A 17,650-nucleotide genomic window follows, 5' to 3' on the forward strand; every position below is an offset into this window, starting at 1 on the left:
TAATGCTGTTAAGTAGAAAGTTTAAGATTCAAACAGTCTTTGTATTACTCACACCAGTGCTCCTTCTGCCTTTCTCTGCTACCTTCCAAAGATGAACAGGATATGGTCTTTGCTTCCAGAGAGTTCTCAACCTGGTGGGCATGAAATTCCCGGGCATGGGCAAGCCTTTGGGAATGGGCAGAGACAGCCCATTCCACCGTGGCTCGTGGCATCTACAGTCTTAGGAGCCAAGGGGGAGCTGAAGTGGGATCTCAAATTCCTTATTTCAGTCAATGAATTTTAGCCTCTTTCTCTATCAAAGCTGTTGCTCACCACAAGTCACAGGAAGCTGAACTGGTCCATATGTGGTTTCATTCTTAGCGTTTTGTTTCCTTGTGGAAGACATCCACACAAGCTGAAAGAAGCTCATGGGTGGAGAGGGGACGGAAAAGGAAGAGAGAGGGCATCTGGGTCATCTAGATCCTGGATGGTTTATTGCTGAATCATTGAACCGACTGTGGTTTATACTGAAGGGGAAATGAAGAAACTCTTTTTAAAAATTTTTGATTTATTTGTTTTTGACAAATAAAAATAGTGTATATTTAAGGTGTACAGTGTGATGTTTTGATATATGTATACATTGTGAAATGATTCATACAATCAAACTAATAATGTATCCGTCACCTCCTACGGTTGCCATTCTTTTTTGTGTGTGTGGTGAGAACATTTGAGATCAACTTTCTTAGCAAATTTTGAGTATACATTATTATGAACCGTGGTCCTCATGCTGTGCCTAGGTCTTCAGAATTTATTCATCTGACAACTGAAAGAGTAGACTTTTCATCACTGTCTTCCCTTTCCCCCATCCCCAGCCTCTGTTAACCATCATTCTGTTCTCTGTTACTATGAGTTTGACTTTTTTTAACTGACTCCAAAGAAACAGAATCTTTGGACCTTGATAAACTTTCCTCAGGTTGTTATGGACGTAGCCACAGGCTTTGAGTTCTCTGGTGGCAAAGTGGGAGCAATGTTCCTTCTCTGTTGGGATGCTGCCTACTTTTTCTCGGCCTTTTGAAAGGAGACAGTCTGGCCTGTAGAAGACTTCAGAGTACTCAGGTTCCAGGAGACCAGGGACTGGGTTCAAGGGCTTGATTCTCCACTTACTGACCTCTGACTCTGGATGGTCGCTTAGCCCTGGAGCTTTGGTTTCTATACCTTTGAATGAGGTTGTTAATAGTCTCTGATGCTGTGATAGTTGAGATAACATATTGTAAAAGTCCTGTGTAAATTGCAAGTGGAAAACATGCAATGGGCATGTAAGTAAGAAAATGAATGGAGAGCACGTAGCACCATGCCTGGCACACAGCAAGCACTCAGTCAGTGCTGGCTCCTGATGCTGCCCCTGTTGGCATCACAGTGCCGTCAGCCTCCCCAGAGGGCCCTTGAAGGAGTGCAGAATCGTGGGAGCAGGGCTGGCCGCCACCTGGCACACCAGCCCAGCCCTCAGCACCACCTCATGGACCACTTGCCTCTCCGCATTCTGACCATCTGGTTCCCAGCACTTCCGAGAGCTGTTAGTGGAGCTCCCTGAGACCTAATCTTTTCCCTTCTGGGGGGGTGGTGGTCTTCATTGACTGAGGTACGTATTTTATTTGTGTGTCTGACATTTACTGTCCTAAGCTCTGATTTCAGATGTGACCCCTCTGAGATTAATATATCTGATGAAATGCCTAAAACCACAGTCTGGAAAGCTCTCAGTATGAATTCTGGAAATACAAAGGAAAAGAGGTAAAGAGAACTATTTGTTGCTGATTTTTAAAAAAATTTCTGGCTTTTAAAAGCAGCAATCATGTTGACAGTAAAATATCTTCTAGTTGTAAAAGTGAATTTGTCTAATAAATATCACTTCTAAGACTACTGCTGACCCCAGGAGAGCAGCTATAAGCCTAAGAAAAGCAAAAATGGTTTCTAACTATTTGAACAGATATGCTATTTTGAGCTGCCCGTTTATACAGGTCCAAGGTCAGGATGGAATTACTTTGAGATGTAAATTTGCTCTATTTCTTTAGTTCCCTAATCCTCTTTCTAGTTCCCATTTCAAAATCTATAGAGCATTTCTCTGGTTACTGCAACCACACAAACTGGAAAATTGCTAACATATTCGGAGAGCGTTGATAGTGTTGATACAGACTTTAACCTATTTAAGTTGTTCCATAATGAGAATTATTGCCAATATTTGAAATATTAAATTATAACTGTTTTCTTATTTTGGAAACTAAATTCTGGATATCATTTGCCAATAGCATAGATCAATTTTAATCAGGTTAATTAAGAAAATAGAAGGACTTGATGCATTTTTACCTACATTGAGGTAGGCTGTGCACCCAAATTAGGTGAATAATTTAGTCCAAGCACCATTTAAGTTTAAGTACTAAGATAGCTAAAGGCAAAGTCTTAGGTCTTATTAAAGAAGACTTTTCTAGTTAAAAAAAAAACCCTAAAAACAGTAGGCTAGGAATTAGGAGACCTGGTCTAGTTAGTAATTCCAAGCATAACCTGGCGGACCACTGTTCCCGGAACTCAGTCTTCTCAGCAGTAAAATGCAGACTATAATAACAAACTGCCTCACGCGGAAATCGGCTCCGAGGAGAAACTGAAGTACTTTGAAAACTCACAGCCACCAGTGGGTGGTGGTGGTGGGTTATTTCTTTATCGAATGGGTTAAAATAAATCTGTGCTGAATGTGAGTGAAATATAGAATCTTGTTTCCTTCAGAGGAAAATCCAGGCAGCTGTCGAAATGTATAACGCACGTGGTTATTTTTAGTTGAGAACTAGTCTACTTGTAAATGAACTTAAAATATAGCCAGATCCAAATTGTGGTGACATCTTCAAAGTATTGTGTTAAAAGCAGGAATGAATCATGTGTTCTCTTTTTGTCTAATTGTAACACTTTTATTCAGTCTCTTCAACTAAAAGTCTTTGCTGGGATGGAAGATTTGGGCCATGAGGTGCCTCAGGGAAGTTCTGGTCACAGAGAAGATGGTGAATCTCTCAGAGAAGAAGCAAGACCAAGTCTGGCCCCGTCCTTGGTCTCCTCAAAGCCATGTGGAGCATTCAGTTATTCGTGGTGTGCATTGCAGGACGTCCAGCTATCCCATACCACCAGCCAGTCACCAGACGCGAACGTGGAAGCAGAAGACCAACTCCTGTTGGTACTTCTCTTTCTTCTCTTTCTCTTCAGAACTGCCACCATCGAATACCCAGCTTCCCATTTTCCAGACATTTTCTCTGAAACTCTCTGCTGGCCTGCCAAGCCGTATGGATCCATTCTGCCACTGAGGATTCCTTCAGTGAGGGCTCTCTTCCTAAAAGATGGGGTGGGGGAGTAGGAGGAGAGCAGGGAGAAAAGGGAACGCTCTCCAGTCCCATAGTGTTTGCAGGCTGCTGGGCAGCCCTGGGCCTTGTTGGATTGCCTACTCTAGGGGATGCTGGTCAGACCCAGGGGCTGTCAGGAGGTTTGCTCAGTGACCTGGGCATTGGCAGTGCCCACCACTACAGCCAGAAGATGCTTCTGACCCGAGTGCATCCTCATTGCTCCCTAGCAGTAGCCTGCATAATTCAGTGAGAACCTTGGATGATGAAAGGGCCAAGAGGGACCCTGGAGTTGCTGAGCTTCAGCAGGAAGACGCTCAGGGGGAAATCAATCATGATAAGTGAGGAAGAGCAGCCTCTCTTGGTTTCCTTGAGGGTGGAGTAAGAGAATGAGCTTAAATTGCCACAGAAGGAATTAGTTTAGACACCAGGAAGGACTTTCTTGCCTGAAGGTCTGTCGTAGTGTCTGCTTTCTAGATCTCTGGGAAGGTTTGATAAGAGTTGTTTGTGAGTAGAGAGGGAGGTAAGGTGTTTTTATTGCCCTGTTGTGGAAACCTTCATGTCTTGCTGCTGTCTCTTGAGGACACAGTCTGATTCCATTCCTGGAGAGATCCAAGTGCTTGCGTAATGTCTCCTTAGTTGCCTTAGTAGCGAACCATCAATGGACCAAAACCACCTCAGCCATGTGGTTTCTTCATCGTCATGGATTTCTTTTGGTTGACAAACGTTCTGCCTCTCAGATGTGAAAAGCCACACTGGGAAATTAACTGGAAGTGGTGAAATTAATTTTGGTATTTAGTTTAAAACTGACTCATAGTTATTCTCTTCTCTTCTCTGTCACCATGAATATCAAGGGTTTGGGCTCCACTGTACATAGACTTTCTCTTCCTTTGTGCACAGAATGTCATTAGCAAGCATGTCGGTACCCAGGGAATCCGATCTTATCAGTTTTCCATCCTGGAAAATCTCTGTACAGTGGGACATTCCCCCAATGTGCTTTCCCTTCCTAGACGAAGAGTTGGCTATATCACTGTATTGAATTTTGCATTCCTTAGACTCTTGAGACATGTTAGTGTCTTACTCTAAAGATCTTTGATGTTGAAGGAACCCTGCGTTTCTTTCATACTTCCCTATCTCTTAGAGCCATAACCATTTTAATACAGAGATGATTTTCAAAATATTTAACAACTGGTACAGGAGGGCCACCAACCACTCAGAACGGGTGCCTGCTGTAAACAAGCAGCGTGTGTGGCCTCACCGGTGCCTATTGGCTGAACGTCATGCTGTTTTCAGATATTCAAATGATATCCCTTTGAATTGCGGATATTTTTCCTGGTTTGTCTGATTTCTACTCACAAGGCTGTTTTAGGGACAGCCGGCTTCCTCTCATATGGTGCAGACAGGAACAGGAATGTGTCCTTTTTGAAGTATATGGGCATTAAAATCTTTGTGAGCCAAAGCTTCACATTTTGTCACTTTAGCGTAAATGTAGTAATGGTACCCATACCTACCTAATTTAGAAAAATAAAAGGCAACCTGTCAGTTAAAAAGCTTTCTTGCTGCCTTTCCTGTCTCTCTGGCTGCTTCCTTGAACTTGCCTCCTTTTTCATCTTATTTGTTCCCTGAGAACATCCCCCCTTTCTTCCTCCATCTTGCCCCTCCCATCTTTTCCTGCCACCTCTGCAGAGGGAGGACGGTGGCTGCGTCCCCTGTTCCCCTAGCCTCAGCGTGGCGGTAAGGAATGTAACGGAGAGTCCATCAGTCAACAGAACTAGGTGACAATATCACTGTGTAGGCTGGGCTTCTTGAGAGAAGGGCGCCTGTCTTTGTGAACTCTGTGCGGTGTGGTTATAGGACCACATGTGCACTTTCCTGAGCCAGACCCTCCTAGGTCACTGCGCCTCAGGACCATTAGCTGCTCTGGAAGGCTGTGCCAAGGCTTTTAGGCCATTAGGTTTTTCTTAAACAGTAGCCAGCCTCATTTTTGCTACATCTCAGTGGTAGGAACCATTCCCTCCCCTTACTCTCTCCTCTTTCCCAAGTCCCGTGAAGCACTCAGCCCCAGTGCTGGCTGCTTCCTTGCTCAGGTCTGTGGCTGTGACCATGACGGCAGCGTTTGGGGTGGGAAACTGGGAGGCGAGGTGGAGCGGCAGCAGCATTTGTGTATGTGTGAGTGTGTGCACATGCCTGTGTTTGTCCACAAACGAGAGTGTATCTGTAAGATTTCACTGCTGCTGCTAAGCAGCCTTGTGCACCTGAAGTGTGGGGGCATCAGAAGAATATTACCGTTCTCCCTTCTGTGGTCTACCCCTTTCAGACTTCCCTGATGGAATAGCTTGAGGACAAATATAGGCAGATTAGTCTATAGAAAAAGGTGTTGAAGCTCAACATTAAGGAGAAACTGATTCAGGGGTGCAAAGAAAGGCTGGTAGGTGATTTCTCTGCCTGGATTTGCTTGGGCCCGAGAAGCGGTGCACCTCCGTGACAGGGGAGATGGCAGGAACACTGAGGGGGGGCAGGCCAGTGCCCTGGTAGGCTGGCAGTGGGGGCAGGAAGGGGGCGAGGCCAGAGATTTCAGAAAGTGATGGTGAATAGACTCTTGGTTCTGAGGGGAAGAACTGATGCTGCTGAGTGGGCAGGTTACTTCCTAGCCCGTGACTTTTAGGGAGGGATTGGTCTAGAGAGAAAGAAACGCCTGCAGAAATACGCCGTGAAATTACCGAATATGTTTGGTTGTGTAAAATGCAGGCTAGCTCTTTGTGGCTGTATGTGATTTCAAACTTCTGGTGATGAGACTCTCAAGAGAGTTGGTCTTTACCACGTACAGCTCCCAGCCCCATCTTCACAGAACTTTGCCTTTGGGGTAGAGGGGTAGGGAACCATATATTTCCGAAAGAAAGTGTGCATAGTTGCTATTGCTCTTTGTCTGAGATGTGACTGGCTTTTAAATTAGTCGTAACTGTTTAATAGAAGTCTGGTATATGCTAAGTCCCAGGCTTAGTTGACAACTCAGGCTGTGACAACCGTGACCTTTAAGAGGTCTCTGGTTCTGGAAATCTGTGGTTTCCGATTGTCCAGAACAGGCAGTTCCCAGTTCTACTTTGTTTTCTACCTGCTCAGTGCTCCGGACTTCCCTCTCAATTGAGGAGTCGGTAATTCTCCCTGCATCTTCTCTGTTGATTTCAGGGTCCGATGCTCTGCGTCTCCCAAGATTTCCTGAAGCATCAGAGAAGCTTGACCACAGAGCCCCTGGCTTTCCTTTCAAAGCAGCAGACATACTATCTAGTATGTTGTCTCTGCTCCTTTATCAGCTTCTCTAAATTTCTTCTTTTGCGAGAGTTAGCACCTCCTCCTAGGACTTTGAAGCAGTCTTTGCCAGTTTGTTACTGCATTTTCCTCGAACTTCTCAGGTTTCCAGGCCACATCCTGGCAGGACATTAAGCAGCCCTGCGTTGGATGTTCTCAGCGTTCTTGACTTCCTTTTGATTGTAGCTGTTGGGCCTCCTGTAGGTAGAAATCTTTCCTGCCAAATGAGACATCAGCCAGTTCCACCCCCTTTTACTGACTCAGCTTTTTCAAGCACCCTTTTCTCTCTTTTCTGCCTTTTCCTCAGTCTTTCAAGTTCTTCTTGGAAGGAAGAAGTTCTTGGTCAGAGGTCCTGGAAACCACCACCAGTTGGGGGTGGTGAGAGAGGTGAGGAGGGTGGATGGTCCCGGGGCTTCTCGGAAAGGGGCCTTCACGGTTATTTTCCTTATTTAGGGAGAGGGATTAAGGATTCTCAAGCCCTGAGGCTTATCCATATTTCAGTGTAAACAGAAAAAGACATTCCAAAACCAAATAGAAGTGATTTTTCTACCAAATCTATTCTTTATTATTTGTGGTGCCCTTGGTCTCTGACATTAATTGTAGAGATTGGGCAATTGACGCAGTTAACATTTCTTTACCAGAAAGAAGGCTAATTTTCATAATTAAAAGAGGTGTGAAGTAACTCTTGAATATTTATGCTCGAAGCATAAAAAGAGGAAAGCACTGTTATGTGGATCTTTTCAATAGGAAAATTCAGAAAGTGGAATGATTCATCCATGGGGATAATTCTTTTAGGAGATTCTGTGCTCAAAGGGAATGGAATGGCTTCTGATCCTTCTGAAAAGAAAAGGAATCGCCTTTTTCTTAAACCTAGGCCACTTTCGGCATTGGAGGACACAGAACTTTTTCTTCTGGCTGCTGGTGTTAGTATTTCCCGAGAGAGAGAGAGAGAGAGAGAGAGAGAGAGAGAGAGAGAGAGAGAGAGAGAGAGAGAGAGAGAGAGAGAGAGAGAGAGAGAGAGAGAGAGAGAGAGAGAGAGAGAGAGAGAGAGAGAGAGAGAGAGAGAGAGAGAGAGACAGAGAGAGAGAGAGAGAGAGAGAGAGACAGAGAGAGAGAGAGAGAGAGAGAGAGAGAGAGAGAGAGAGAGAGAGAGAGAGAGAGAAGCCCCTGTGGCACTTTTCCGAGCCCAGCAGAATCAGCAAAGCTTGGGCTTCTGTCAGCAGGTTTGCGATTGATCCCAACATGCAGGTTTTCACACGTGCAATCATGTTGGGAACGGAAGAATCAGCTGAATGTGCAAGGATTCCTTCTGCAAGAGGCCGAAGGCCTGCTCCTCACTCCTTTCTCCCATATTCCCTCCTCCAAGGTGATGGGCTTCCTTCTTACTTGTCTGTGTCTGTCTGTCTGTCTGAGTGCTCAGATGTGGCGCCCTCCCAAGCTAATGGGTCAGGTGGAGAGCAAAGCAACTTTCCCACGGAAGGGGACAACTTGAGGTGCTGGTACATTTCCCTTGTTTTCTATGTTCTTCTTTCTAGTAGGTCTCATGTAGAGATGGAGATATTTTTGTTTTAGAGATTCCAAAGTATATATTTTTAGTGTAAGAAATGTACCCTCTCCACACTCCTTGGTGTAAATAGAACCGAGAACAAATGTGTCGTTGTGATAATCCCATAGCAGTCTGTGGTAGGAATAGGACCCCTCTCCCTCACCGCCAGGTCTCATGGTCTGTGTCTGTGAACCAGGGGAGGTGATGGTGACACCTCCACCTGCCCAGACCTTCCTGTGCTCAATGGGTGAAAAATAAAGTCTGTGTAAACTGTGTAGACACCTGTGGTGTTCTTTGAGCCCGAACCAAGGAGGTGAGCCAATGCTGAGCAACTTCAGAACTTGTGAAGAAGAGTTTGGAAGATGGGCAAGGGAGGTATGGTGTCTGCTGGGCGTGCCTTGAGAGGTCATGTCCACCTCCTTGGGGCAGAGCCACAGAAGGAGGCTATAGGGGTCCTTTCTTTGGGGACTTGTGTTTGGGTGGGAGGACAGGAGAGCATGCAAAGAAAGCCCATTTTGGAGATACAACCAGGCTGATGAGAGCAACTGCTAGTATTTAAGAACTCTCCACTGCCTAGAAATCCAGATTTTTAAAGTCTGTCATTCGAGAGTTTTGGTTTTGAGGGTGGAGGTGCTCCATTTCTCTTCCTCTCAAATCCAGTTGTTGGAGTGTTGGAGAAAAGGGGAAAAAGGAAGTGATGGAGTAAGAGTAGAGAGACAGTGAGGGGTGACAGGCAGGGTTGGGAAGAGCGTCAGCAAGCTTTATGGAATGCGCATAAAGGCATCCACTGACAGCATGCTGAACAGAGAGCACGGTGGGACTGTTTTATTAAGGGAGCCAGGGCAGCTGGGCTGTAGACGTAGAACTCACTAGCTCTGAGGCCTTCTGCTATCTTTTGGCTTTTTTTCAAACCTCCCAACAGCAAACACCGTACGTCACTTAGTCTCACAGAGAACCATGCTTAACCTGCATTGACAGTGATGGGTAGTCTGTGGGAAGGCTACTCTGCAGGGTTTGGAACCACTTCTGATGCGGGGGTGGAGAGCTGGGGGACCAGGGAAGGGAGGCATTTATCATTCTCACATCCCGAGGACCACTGTAATACATGAAAAATGGTTTGACCGGCATACACAGTAAGCACATAGTTAAGTAACAAAAAATCTGGAGGCAGGTGGTTCCTGGGGTGGTTAATTCAGCAGCTGCCACATCAGGGCTCTGGTCAGTGTCTGCAGTTCTCTTGGTTTTCCCCTCATAGTCACAAAATGGCTCCAGAAGCTCCAGGCATCACATCAGACAGCATAACTTCCAAATGCAGGAAAGGGCGAAGGGGGCATTTCTCCAGTTTCTCTTTCTCTCTTTTTTTTTTAAATTCCTTTTTTAAGATTTTACTTTCCTGTTTCTCCCCAAAGCCTCCTGGTACTTAGTTGCATATTTTTAGTTGTGGGTCCTTCTAGTTGTGGCATGTGGGACACCACCTCATCATGGCTTGATGAGCGGTGCCGTGTCCACACCCAGGATCTGAACCAGCGAAACCCTGGGCCCCCAAAGTGGAGTGTGCGAACTTAACCACTCGGCCATGGGGCCAGCCCTCTCTCTCTCTCTTTTAAAGAGGAAAATCTTTCCCAGAGGGTTCCCCTGCTCCCATGTCGTCGGTCAGAACTGGGGCACATACCTATCCCTAAGATGGGAAAAGGGGGATGGGGTTCCCTCATTTGGCTTGGACCAAATAGGCTTCATCCTCTGGGGTTGGGCCCATCTTCTGTGACCATATTGCTGCTCCAATATTTGTACAAAATTAGGAGTCTGTTAGCAAGGAATAAGGCAGGAGCTATAAGTGATTAATTATCCAAAAGTGTCTGCCAAAGAAGCCAGGAGAGGCTGCACCGTGGGCCTCCTGCAGAGCAGAAGCCAGGCCCAGCAGCCGTGGGAAGCCTACTGCAGACAATGGTTCTCCACCGGAGGGACTTAATCTCCTGGTGCCTGGCTCCGCTCTACACCAAGTAAATGGAACCTCTGGGCACAAGCACAGGCACTAGTGTTTTAAGTTCTCTCCAGATGATTCTTCTGGGCAGGCCCGTTGAATATCATCTGCTTAATGCTTCACCTTTGCTGAGTCAGCTCTTCTGTGTCTGCTTCACTTCCAGCCAGCGTATCCCCACCCTCCACTGTATAAACGTTCTTTTGCACTGTGGCTCTTCTGCAGTGCCGGCGTCTCTGCCTAACCCATCACAGCCAGAACCACCTCCAGATTCTTTCAGCTTCAACCCCCGTTGCTCACAGCTTCACTGTCTCTGTATTTCCAAAATGAGATTCATGAGATGGAGAAGTGGTTGGTCCCTGCTCATTATTTCTGAGCAGGCCACATTGTAGGTCCCTGACCAGTCTAGGGATCAGGGGCCTTGGGTCTGGAGCCACCCCTGGACCAATGGGGGAAGAGTGAAGGTCAAGTGGTAGAAAGTATGGCGGTTGAATGATGTTCCTTCAGCAGGGCTGTGACTTGTCACTTCCCTGTAGGAGACAAGGGCCAGGGAGACACAGTAATTGATGTGGCTGATTCTCTTAGTGATGTGCAAAGGCTGATCCCCAAGTTACAGACCTGGCCGCAAATTCACCCCTTTTACCTCTTGGTTGTGTTTGATTACAGGGAGACACTGGCAAGATGAACGTGCAAGTTACTGCGTTGCTCCCTCCTTCAACGTTGATTGCCCAAATGGTCCCTAGTCAGAGCACACCCCCCAGTCTCCCTTGTCCAGTGGATGTCAGTGCTGACGAGTGGACGGGTGGAGGGAAGCTCAACGCTCCCCTGTCCGGAGGCCACGTGGGTGTGGGGGAGGCTCTTGGCGAGCAGCAGGGTGTGTAACCAGTAGACCCGGAACAAGCCTGCCTGAGTTCAAGTCCCAGCTCGGCCTTCACAGCTCTGTGACCTTGGGCGACTTGCTTCATCTCAGTTTCTTCACCGCAAAAGCAGTGAAGCAAAAAAGACCACCTGCTTTCTAGGTGTGTGGGAGGGCCTGAGCGAGCGCATTGGGCACGGTGCGCGGTCTCCCCCACGTGCCTCTGGGCCCCTCTAGGAGCGGCAGGCCCTCCCTTTGCTTGTCTTCCAGGATTTGCAGCTGTGTGGTGGAGTGGACCTCTAGAGTCAAGGTCACGGTCGCCTTTGTCTCATAGGAAGAAAGAGACCTCGCTTGGCCTTCTTGGCCAGAGACTCAGCTTCCACCCGAGCCTTTCATTTGGGGTCGTGGGGTTCTCGCCCAGTGCAAGATCCTAAGTACCCGTTCAGCCATTGATCGTGGGGTATATATTCCCTTGGTCCAGAGGGGACAGGTGGGATGACTAGGGGGTTCCCAAGCCCCTAAAGGGTAATGGCCATTTTGCTATTATTATTATCATAGTCCCCAACCCCTCGCCCCCACCAGAAATTACAAAATGAATTGTCGTCACCTAATTTCCCTAATAGACACAGTGGATAAAGAGAAAATGCCCAGCCTTAACTACCCAGGAAAATACTAGTAAAGGTTTTCTAGTAACTTTGAGCAGGGTGATTCTAGCACTAATTTTGAGTTAGGAGGGCCTCCATGTCTTCTTTAACAGTTCTGTCATCACCATCATCATCATCAAAGGCCCTTCTTGGGCATTCCATAACCGACCATGCAGGGCTGAGGCGCTTCACCGGACAATCACTGACCACAGTGGGCAGCGTCCACGTGTGTGAGGCGCCTGGCTAAGCACTTGGCACCTGCATGATCTGATCCTCACAGTACGTGGAGTGGGTATCATTCCTCTACAGACGAGACAAACTGAAGCGCAAAGAGATGGAAAGCTCAAAAATGAATGAAGTTCACACAGCTAGTAGTGGTAGAACCTCAAGTGAGCCCATGTTTGTGTGGAGTCTGTGCCCTCAGCTTCCGTCTACCAGGGTCCACTCTAAAATGCACACCCTGCTGTGCACAGAAAAGTCAAAGGACGTGCTGAAAAACAAAATCAATAGAGAACCTACTGGTTACACCACTTGTAAACAGCAAGAGAAGTTGAGAAAATGAGTAAGAGTTCAGTGTTCCAGAAAGAATGCTTAGCCAGAAAGTGTGGCAGGTATGCGATGATTTTTTTTAATGAATGGCCAAGGGGGCTGGTTGAGATGTGACGAACCCAAACGCTGATCACATATTTAGGGAACCTGTGTAAATGTTGGTGGCCAAATTGTTTCATCATAATCAGCTGCATCCCTCTTCCTACCTTTGAGTCAGGGGAACTTGGTTTCACTGGACCTGACAGTGGTCAGACTCTGAGAGGCTGCTGGAAACACAGAGAAGCCCAAAGCCCGGCCTTGGGCGGAGCATCTGAGGAAAATGGGAAAGAGACTCAGAGGGTCCTGGCAGCGGGGTTTATCTCACCATTGCCCTCAAAAGTTGTGTTTTGAGCACCTACCTGTGAAAGGTGCAGGGGAGTAAAAGAGTTCTCAGAGGAGCTGCAGTTGGACTCATATCGAACATGAGATAAGACAGCACATGCAGAGCACAGTGGTGAGGCCTGTGGCTTCTGTGGATGTGGGAGGGCATCCTTTCAGAGCCTCAGGTAGTCAGTCAGACCCCCAAAGACAAGACAGGATTGGAGGAAGGAGAGAAGAGGGCATAGACGGGGCCCCAGAAGCAGGGGTGTGGACGGGATGTTCTGAGGGCAGTGAGTTTGACTGTTTGCTTGCAGTTAAGGGTTTTGTGTAAGGAAGCAACTGTCCGTGAAGTTGGAGACAGAAGCGAGAAGGCCTGGAATGCCAGGGTAAGGAGGGAGGGCTCTCCTCTAGGCTCCAAGCCACTGTCAAAAGGAGATATGTGTTTGTTGGTGTTCTGGAAAAATTCATCTTGTGGCGGTGAGGAAGAACGGGAAGGGGGGAAAGCAGAGAGGGTGGGTTAGGCACCAGGTGGTGAGGCTCTGGACCAGGGCCAGGGCAGTGGCGGTGGAGAGGAAGGACAGATGAGGGAGACAGAGAACAGCAACTGGGGGGGGAACGCAGGCGGAGTGAACAGCGCTCTGCTGTCACCTGTCTGAGAGAAAAGCTGTCATGTAAAATAGAGTAAACTTGATTGACAGAGCTTCAGACGACACAACCAGGACCAACTTATCTTCTAAGGAGGCAGATTTGGGCTCACTGCTGGGAACTGAGAGCCAAAGCTGTCCAAGAATGGAAGTAGCTGCCTCAGGAGCCAGCGCGTGCCCAGCGCTGGAGATGCTCACCGGGGCGGAGTGGCCGACTCCCTGGAAACTGCAGGTGTGGGAGGATGGACGTGAGGGCCTGCGACTCTGTGACAGGGATAGGAAGGGTGCTGCAGATAGACAGCGTCGCCTGGGAGGAGGATGGGAGACGGGAGGGTGGTGATGAAGGAGTGGGTGGGGAACAGATGTCTGAGTCGAGTGGAGGGAGCAAACGGTGCGGGGAAGAAGCGAGTGGGATGAGGTTGTCTGCTTATGAGGCCCAGGAGTAGGATGAGGGCCTCAGCACTTCAAGTCCCCACTGCTCTGGGGTTGGGTCTTTGGGTTATGTGGCTCCCAGGTTACACGGGTCTGGGTTAAGAAAACAGAGTTCCATAGGACACAGGAGGGTATTTTCCTGAGTGTCTCCTGTCCCCCGCCTGCTACTGTAGGACCTCCAGGCCCCCTTAAAAGCCCTAAGAGCTGACTCACGTCTGCTCACAGACATGCTGACCTCAATGACAGCCTCTCCATGCCAGGTCCCAGTTCCATGCCCACTGCTGAGCAAGACCCTGCTGCCGTTGCCACTGCCGCCTCCATCACCCACGGCAGACGTGCTGTGCCAATCCACTCTGCACTGGGACAACACCCCCGTGTGCTGTTGATATTGGCTCACCAGGGCCCTCCAGGCAGCAATGCTGAGCTGCTCACCCTGTGTAAGGGGTGAGGAGCCTTTTCTCCCAGCATTGAGGCACCCTGGGCCAATGGATTTCCAAAGCTTGGTTCCTCCCATGGGCCAAAGAAAGATTGCTCATTACAAGGTGGCAATTGCCTGGAAGGCCCAGGTTTCTCAAAGAAGAGAACTGAGCAGGTTGATCCTTACGACTAATTCCCCACCCTAGTCCACTTAGCTGGTCCAATGTCAAGGTCATGCGGGCAGCAGAGGCCATGATTGGGGGTTGCTCCTAGAAGGAGATATCATTGCTCATGTAGCATCTCTAAAATAAAAAGCACCATCTTTGAGTGCTCAGTGTGTGTCAAACACTGGTCCAAGGACTTTAAATGCGTGTTCATTTAACCCTCACAACAACTCTTAGGGAAGCATTGTTGTTCCTTTTTTACGGGTGTGGAAACAGGTTCAGAAAGTTAAGTGGTTCGCCTGATGACGTACAGCCAGCAGATGGCAGACCTAGGATTCAAACCCAGGTCTTTCTGAGTCTCCAGCACATTCATGCTCAAAACCACATCATTGTTCATGGTTCTGACCATACTGGTTCAGCTCGTCCAGTTTTCTAGGCCCAAACAATCACTTTGAGGAGGAATTTGGCTTGGCCGTATCTACACGCACTTGCTTATTGATTCAACAAACAATGATGGTGCCCTTACTCTGTGCCAGGCTCTGTCCCCAGTGCTTAGGACACAGTGGTGAACAAACTCGCGGAGCTTCCAGTCCGGAAGGGGGCGACTTGAATGAACACACTACTTGGAGGGGCAGGCTGATCTCACCAACAGCATGGGCAGTTTGGAAAACCTTTGTGAGGGACCCGCAGCCCCATGGCTGTCACGTGGCCCTGGGAAAGGGGAAGTCAGGAGATACTGTTCTGGTCCTGGCTGCTCCTTACTAACTTCGATTTCCTTCTGTGGGCTCTGGTTTCTCATCAGTATAAACAAGGGTCGTGTTTAGATAGTTTCTTAGCTCTCTTCCGAGTTCACTGTCACCTGGGTCTGTAATGAGGGCGGGAATTGCTTAGCAGGATCAACCCTGGGCTTTCGCTGTGATGAACCAGGGACCACAGAGCTGGGGCAAGTCTGGAAGATTGGACAGGTTTGAGTATGAGGAATCATGTTTAAAGGACCAGAGACATCTAGGAGGGTCCAAACAAATTAGAGTCTGGAATCCAGTGGGTGAAAGCTTGAGGCAGCGGCACCAGAGGGAAGAAGATCCTCATAGGACCTAGACCCTCAGGGACCCTGTCAGGGGCAGCCTGGTGCCCATGTCCGTGTGTTCTCCCAGACCTGGCATATTGACTTGGATGAAAGTCCAAAGTCAGGGGTTTGTGGCCTCTAATCTCCTGCCTGGAGAAGGGAACTCAGATCCATTCACATCATCACTGGGTCACAGACTCAGCTATGTTCAATGAGTTACTGGAAAAAGTAACCAGAGGGAACCTGCATTGTGTTACTGTAGTGACAGCCACGCCCCAGACAACACAGTGACCTTGCAGATCAAATGCCTGGAACTGGAGCCTTCATCCCACTGGCGACATCCCAAGCAGGAAGGGTGGAAATGAACACCCAAAGAGGAAGGGGGACATGTCTGGCCCTGCAGACGCGCCTTCCATTGTCTGCATGACAAATAGCTCACTACAGTGTCTCACCAGCTTCTCTGGGGAGGCGAGGAAAGCAATCATCCACCTGCATCCCGCCTTTCCGCAGACGGCATCTTGTCCGAAGGCAGTGATTCTTAGCACATTATTATCATTTCTTCTTTAGATATAAAAACGTCCAGGGCCACAGGCCAGTGAGTGCTGTCCTTGCTGTCCCTTGCTGCCTCCTGTCACACATTTTCACACCTTTTCCTTTCAAAGTGGACATTTACCTTGCCGTTTGTTTCATGGGTCAGATTTTTAAAATTTACCATAAAAGTAAATTATAGAACTGTGTTGTCAAATGCGTAGCCACTAGCCATGTGTGGCTATCTTAATTAAAATAAAAATCTTTTAAATTCAGGTCTTCAGTCTTACGGGTTGCATTTCAAGTGCTCTGTAGCCACATTGTACACGTGGCTAGTGTGTTGGATAGCATAGAGTAGAGTATTTCCATCATTGCAGAAAGTTCTATTTGACAGCGCTATCGACCAAATATTTAGAAGGTACAGAAAATTATAAAGTTACATGGCAGTATAAATGTACTGGTTTTCCATTACTATGTAACAAATTACTACAACCTTAGTGACTTGACACATTTATTAATGTCATTTCCATGAGTCAGGGGTCCAGGCGGGCTTAGCTGGGTCCTCGCTCAGGGTCTCTCATGAGGCTGTAGTCAAGGTGCCAGCCGGGGCTCCGTCTGACCTGAGGCTCGAGGTCCTCTTCCAAGACCATCAAGTTGCTGGGAGAATTCAGTTCCTTGCAGCTGTAGATTGTGGCTTTCAGCTCCTGGAGGCTGCTGTCTCCGGAGGCACTTCACAACGTGATGGTTTCCTTCTTAAGACCAGCAGGGCAGCAGAGAGCATCTCTTACCTCTAGACTCTGTCTTCCAGGGGTCTCCCGATTAGGTCAGGCCCACCCAGGATAACCTCAGTTCTGATTAACTTAGAGCCAACTGATTAACCAATTAATTACATCTCAAAAATTCCTTCTCCTTTGTCATTTAATGTAACATAATCACAGAGCGACATCCCATCATCTTTGCCGTAGTTTATCGATTAGAAGCACTTGCTTCTAGTCTCCTGGGTTCCCCCCTCAATCAAGAAGAGGGGATTATACAAAGTTGTGGATGCCAGGGGTCAGGACCCACGGAGGCCATCGGAGCATTCTGCTCACCACAATAAAGTATAGCAGCGTGAAAAGAAGACAAATAATGTAAATCTGTAATTCGACCATTAAAGGGAACCATTGCTAACATTTTGGTATATTTCCTTCCAGTCTTTTTCTGAGCATAATTCTTTTTACATTACTAAAATCATGCTGCATGTACAAATTGAATCTGGATTTTTTTTTTACCACTATCATGTCATGAAAAAGTCACTATGAACGTCATTATTAATGACTGGATAACATCCCACCTGGGGGTAGATTATGACTTATTTAATTGACTCCCTATTGTCAGACATGTGTGTTGTATCTAATTTTTTGCCTATTCTTATCAACACTGTGACAAACATCTTTGTGCATAAATTTTTTCTACATGTCACATTATTTCTTTAGAATAGATTCCATATGGAAATTATTGACTTAAAGAGTATGGCAATTCGTAAGGCTCTGGATACACCTGACTACCCGCTTTCCCCAAATATACCAACTGACACTCCCCGGCAGGGGTGAGCAGGCCCATTTGCTGCCAGGGATCATGGTCTGGACCCTCTTGGTTTTGATTGAGGTGAGATGGTTGAGCCTGCCCAAGCAGGATCACAGGAACTCCAGCTTGGTCTCCCCACGGGACTGGGGGCCTCCCCCAAATCAAGCAGGGGTAGCCCAGATTCTTCATCCACCCCCGGGACTTGACCAGCCTTTACCAAGAAGCACAACTTTCCCCCATC

General features: G+C 47.6%; 1 protein-coding gene across 4 annotated transcripts in view; it reads left to right on the forward strand.

Annotated features, from left to right (window-relative positions):
* The window catches only part of SLC4A8 (solute carrier family 4 member 8), a 61,754-nt gene extending 56,851 nt beyond the window's left edge, over positions 1–4,903 (forward strand). For 3 of the 4 annotated variants that reach the window (XM_070621347.1, XM_008512209.2, XM_070621348.1), the window contains one exon: positions 361–585. In XM_070621347.1, the coding sequence (XP_070477448.1) occupies positions 361–398 (38 nt within the window). In that variant the 3' untranslated portion in view covers positions 399–585. Of the gene's footprint in view, positions 1–360; positions 586–1,671; positions 1,768–2,941 lie in introns of those variants that run through there. The other variant, XM_008512215.2, reaches the window with a different exon arrangement.
* Positions 4,904–17,650: the final 12,747 nt, after the last annotated feature.

The sequence above is a fragment of the Equus przewalskii genome, chromosome 5 (assembly GCF_037783145.1).
Source record: "Equus przewalskii isolate Varuska chromosome 5, EquPr2, whole genome shotgun sequence".
Classification (NCBI taxonomy): Eukaryota; Metazoa; Chordata; class Mammalia; order Perissodactyla; family Equidae; genus Equus; species Equus przewalskii.